General features: G+C 41.0%; 1 protein-coding gene across 2 annotated transcripts; it reads left to right on the top strand.

Annotated features, from left to right (window-relative positions):
- Positions 1-21: 21 nt before the first annotated feature.
- On the top strand, positions 22-3,616 carry tssc4 (tumor suppressing subtransferable candidate 4). 2 transcript variants are annotated; one of them, XM_035652062.1, is made up of 2 exons: positions 22-141; positions 1,446-3,616. In XM_035652062.1, the coding sequence occupies exon 2, from the start codon at positions 1,482-1,484 to the stop codon at positions 2,421-2,423; it is 942 nt and encodes a 313-aa protein (XP_035507955.1). In that variant the 5' UTR covers positions 22-141; positions 1,446-1,481; the 3' UTR covers positions 2,424-3,616. The 2 variants fall into 2 exon arrangements, with proteins under 2 accessions (XP_035507955.1, XP_035507956.1); XM_035652063.1 differs by lacking the exon at positions 22-141 and adding an exon at positions 168-493.
- The last annotated feature ends 622 nt before the right edge of the window (positions 3,617-4,238 follow it).

Below are 4,238 nucleotides of genomic sequence, written 5' to 3'. Positions count from 1 at the left end.
TGCCAGCCGCCAATCAAATCAAAAAGAAGAAGAAGAAGAAGAAGAAGAAGAAGAAGAAGAAGTAGTAGTAGTAGTAGTAGATACACAGAAGAAGAAGATTATTTGACAGTGGCGCTACACAGTCTATGAGCAACAACAGAGGTAACGTTAACTTAAATGAACCCAAAAGTAATAACGGTTTAAACATAAAGTTTAGGAGTGTGTAGTGTATAGTAGTGTGTATTAATGTCTGATAAGAGATGTGTTTTAAAGGAACAAACGCACTTCACATCCATTAGAAGTAGCATGCTAAGTCACGTGACGTTACATTTCACACATTCACATTGTAATGTGGAAAAGCTAAGGGAAACGGCTAGTTTAAGTAAGTGGCAGTGGGTGAGGGGTTTGCTTCGTCAGTTTCATAAAGAGCCAGTGAGTCTGCAGACCAAGAAAGACCACATGGACGCTACAACTGGATGATCGGAATGGTCAGTGGTTGGGCTGTCCTCTGAAGGTAACCTGCTCCATTACAGGTTAGCCATGTAGCATAGATACCATGGTATCGTGATCTACCTGGTTAAAGTGAGCCCGCTTCCTTGAGAACCTGAGTCAAACCCAACGATAGACTAATTTCACTTTGTTGTACAGCCCCCCCTTCTGGTTATACTTTACTTTTCAAATGCAGGTTTTCCCAAACCAGTTGTGAGCGCGGTCACATGAAAGGGGCGGTGTTTGCATATGACCAATCACAAACATGGACAAAGCGCAGCAGAGCAGCATATTTTAGAAATTAGGATCAAACTATAATAATAGAGAAATAAGAAGTGAAGTGAAATAGAAAGATGAAGATAAACACTTTATCCTGGCTAAAAGCAGCATATTTACTGCTGCATGCAGGAAGGACAACTGGCAAACATATATAAATAATAATGATAATTATTTTTTTGTGTTTTATTAAAATAATGTGTTGCGTAGATGTGTGTCTATATTTTAGTCTTATTCTGTGTTATTGGGGTCCACTCATTCCCGCTCCTGCAAACATTCTGACCGTTCACGCCCGCACAATAGAGATTTTGTGTCTCCTGTCAAACAGTTTAAAAAAAATTATTTTACTATATATATATATATATATATATATATATTAAACAAAAATTCCCATATACTGCCAACAACAGTGAGGTGCTGGTAGGCGCTCATGCAATTTTGCTGAGCGAACCTGAGGAAGCTGTAAGCAAAACGCGTTGCTCACTCTTAAATAAAATCACAGTTGTTTAGGTTATTTCAGTGATGTGGTCAATTATAAAAATATATATAAATGTGTATGTATATATGTGTACATATATGTAAATGTATATGTGTGTGTGTGTGTGTGTATATGTGTATGTATGTACATATGTTATTCTCCCAGTGTAGTATATCACAGATGTTGCTGGAGTTCTGACCTCTTTTTCTCTCACCCTCACCAGGTTTGTGATTTAGCCAAGCTGAGTCTTGGTGTTAAGATGTGTGATCTGAAAAATGATGACGACAAGGGTGATTATGTGGATGAGCTGTCAGCCAGTGATGAATCTGAGCCTGAAGAACACCCTAGCAGTGCTCCCATTGACCCAGAGTTGGACCACCATGACGATAATGATGACGACCGGGAAGTTGGCACCTCTGCTCCACCTGTGGGACACCAGGCTCAGAGTTCATTCAGTCTGAGAGGAGGGGGCACAGCTTTCTCAAACCGTAGCCACAGCATCTTTGACTGCCTGGACAGTGCTGCCCAGCTGGCCTCCTCCTCTTTGAAGCAGGATAACGTCACAGACGGAGTGTTTGCTTGGTCTCTTCCTCTACATCCAAGCAGGAAGACGGGCCACCCTCCATTAAGATGCCCCACACCAGCAAAGAAGAGAGGAACCCCAGACTACCTGGTGCACCCTGAGCGCTGGACCCACTATAGTCTGGAGGATCTGACCGAGACCAGCGATCAGAGCAACAGCAGGGTGGCTCACCACTTTCTTTCCAGTCTGCAACAGAGGAAAGAGCAGCAGGAGAGACAGAGTGATCCCTGTTGTAACATCCAGCAGAAGATGATCTTCTCCAGACCCAGTGGGCAACTGAAGGAACAACCTGCTGATCAGCTGTCACCTGTGAGAAGCAAAGAGAAGGAGACACGCCTTAGTCATCTGGAGGAGAAGGAGGAGGAGGAGGGTGAGGAGGGCAGAGAGAAACAAAAGGCTGGAGGAAAGAGAACAGACCAGAGTGTAGAAAAGGCTGAGCAAAGAGTGGAGGAAAAATACATGGGGGGAGCTGTAGGACAACCAGAGAAGAAGAAAAGGGTGCAGAAAAAAAAAGGTGACCAGGAAGAGAAGATAGAAGAGGCCAACCTTGGCTTTACCTCTTTCAGTAAGACCAATCGTAAGAATTACAGGAAGAGCTCAGGGCAAGGGGACAACTGACTATGACACAACTGTCTGTCACCTCATCACTGTCTCATACAGACTACATGTCATGATGTTTTCCACTCAAATTTGCTAACTTTACTGTTCTCAGTAAAGTGTTTGTAGCTGTGTCGCCAAACCTCAAGCTCTTTAAGACTAATTTAACAGAAGGCTGAAAAGCTGTGTTTTGCTGTCCTCTCTGGTTGAAATTTTAAAGCCTGTTTCAGCTCTGACCATACCCAGCTTCACTGATGACTGTGATCATACATGTGCTATGTTATACAGTATCTGTAACCACACCCACAAGTGATTTCACAATGTCCTAGGGTTCACCTGTACATTACTGAAGAGGGCAGTGTTGTCACGATTCTCCAAATCCACGATTCAATTTGACTTTTGATTTAAAGATCCTGATTCAAGTCGATTTTTTAATTAAAACTTCCTTTCCCACCATATTTGGGGGGAGATCCATGTTATGTTTCTTCATAATCTCCAACTCCAGCAGTGACCAAGGTGTTAAGTTGAAAAGTGCAACTTCAGGCTACCAGTAAGCTACATTATGTCGGACAGAAGTAGGCTCTGGAGTTGAAAAAAATACTAGGAAAATCACTGATCCTGCTAAAGAGTGATTGTCCAATCAGAGCTGAGTAACAGTTACTATGTAGGAGAATTCCTCCACATGTTGATGGATTGCTGTAGTCAGAGAGATGCCTCAAAAACACATTGCTAGTTTAACTAATGATTAATGATAACTAATAATTTATTAAAGATATATATTTAGATATATTCATGGAGCTAATATTAGCTTAATTACCTAGCTACAGTAACAGTTTTTATTTCAGGAGGTAACATGAATGGTCCTCAGAGAGATGATGGTAAATCTGCCATCATTGTCATTGCACTGTGTATGTGCCAAAAATGAAAGAATTGATAGGTAAGCAAATGTAATGAGAGTGGTGGGGTTTAGTAAACATCAGTTCCAAATAACTAGTAACAAGACATTGACATGTTTGGTGGTGTTATTAAGAATCTGAAACTTAATATTCATGTGAATCAAAAATATCAACAGCAAATGTTAACACACAGCTGCTAAAATTGGGGAGGAAAATTAGATGTTGGTCTTTATCCATACTTGATTAGAATTTTTTGTTGTATGTTCTGTTTGGAATAGCCTTCTTCCCTTACTCCAATAAAAACAGTGATTTGTGTTATTTGTCAGAAGCTTGGTAATTTGGCATGAACCTGAAAAATTAGACTCATTGAAAATGAATAAAAATTTTAAATATTTACATGGTAAATGGACCTGTACTTGTATACGCCTTCTAGTTCTTCCGAACACTCAAAGCGCTTTTACACTACGGTGCCACATTCACCTTTCCACACACATTTACTCAGTGATGGCAAAAATCCATCGAACAGAAACTAACCCATACATACACAAATTTTACACACCAATTCGGGAGCAATTTGGGGTTCAGTATCTTGCTCAAGGATACTTCAACACGTGGCAGGAGGAGCTGGGGATCGAACCAACGTCATTGGGGGATGACCCGCTCTGCCTCTGAGCCACAGCCGCTCACATTATGTGATGAGATTGTGAGATGTGTGCACAACATTAACATGCACACTCAAAGAAAAACAGCTCTGTAGTGCAAGGTTTAGCTGTAAAGCAGGTGATGTCAGAATGACGCGCAAACGATTATTTTGCTATACAACCAATGTTTTTGATAATAATTTCCTTGACATCTGTTTTATTTAAGTGGCTCCTTTCAGGGAGTGTTTAACAGTCACTGTTTGCATATCTCTGAGCAGCCCCTGAATGCTCACACTGTT

The sequence above is a fragment of the Morone saxatilis genome, unplaced genomic scaffold, assembly GCF_004916995.1.
Source record: "Morone saxatilis isolate NCDOM2014 unplaced genomic scaffold, NCSU_SB_2.0 Contig11, whole genome shotgun sequence".
Lineage (NCBI taxonomy): Eukaryota > Metazoa > Chordata > Actinopteri > Moronidae > Morone > Morone saxatilis.
Note: the sequence above shows the minus strand (reverse complement) of the source record. Positions and strands in the feature narration are given on the sequence as shown.

What these genes read in the sequence shown, in the direction of transcription:
- tssc4 (XM_035652062.1), top strand. Translation starts at nt 1,482, where the DNA reads ATGTGTGATCTGAAAAATGATGACGACAAGGGTGATTATGTGGATGAG.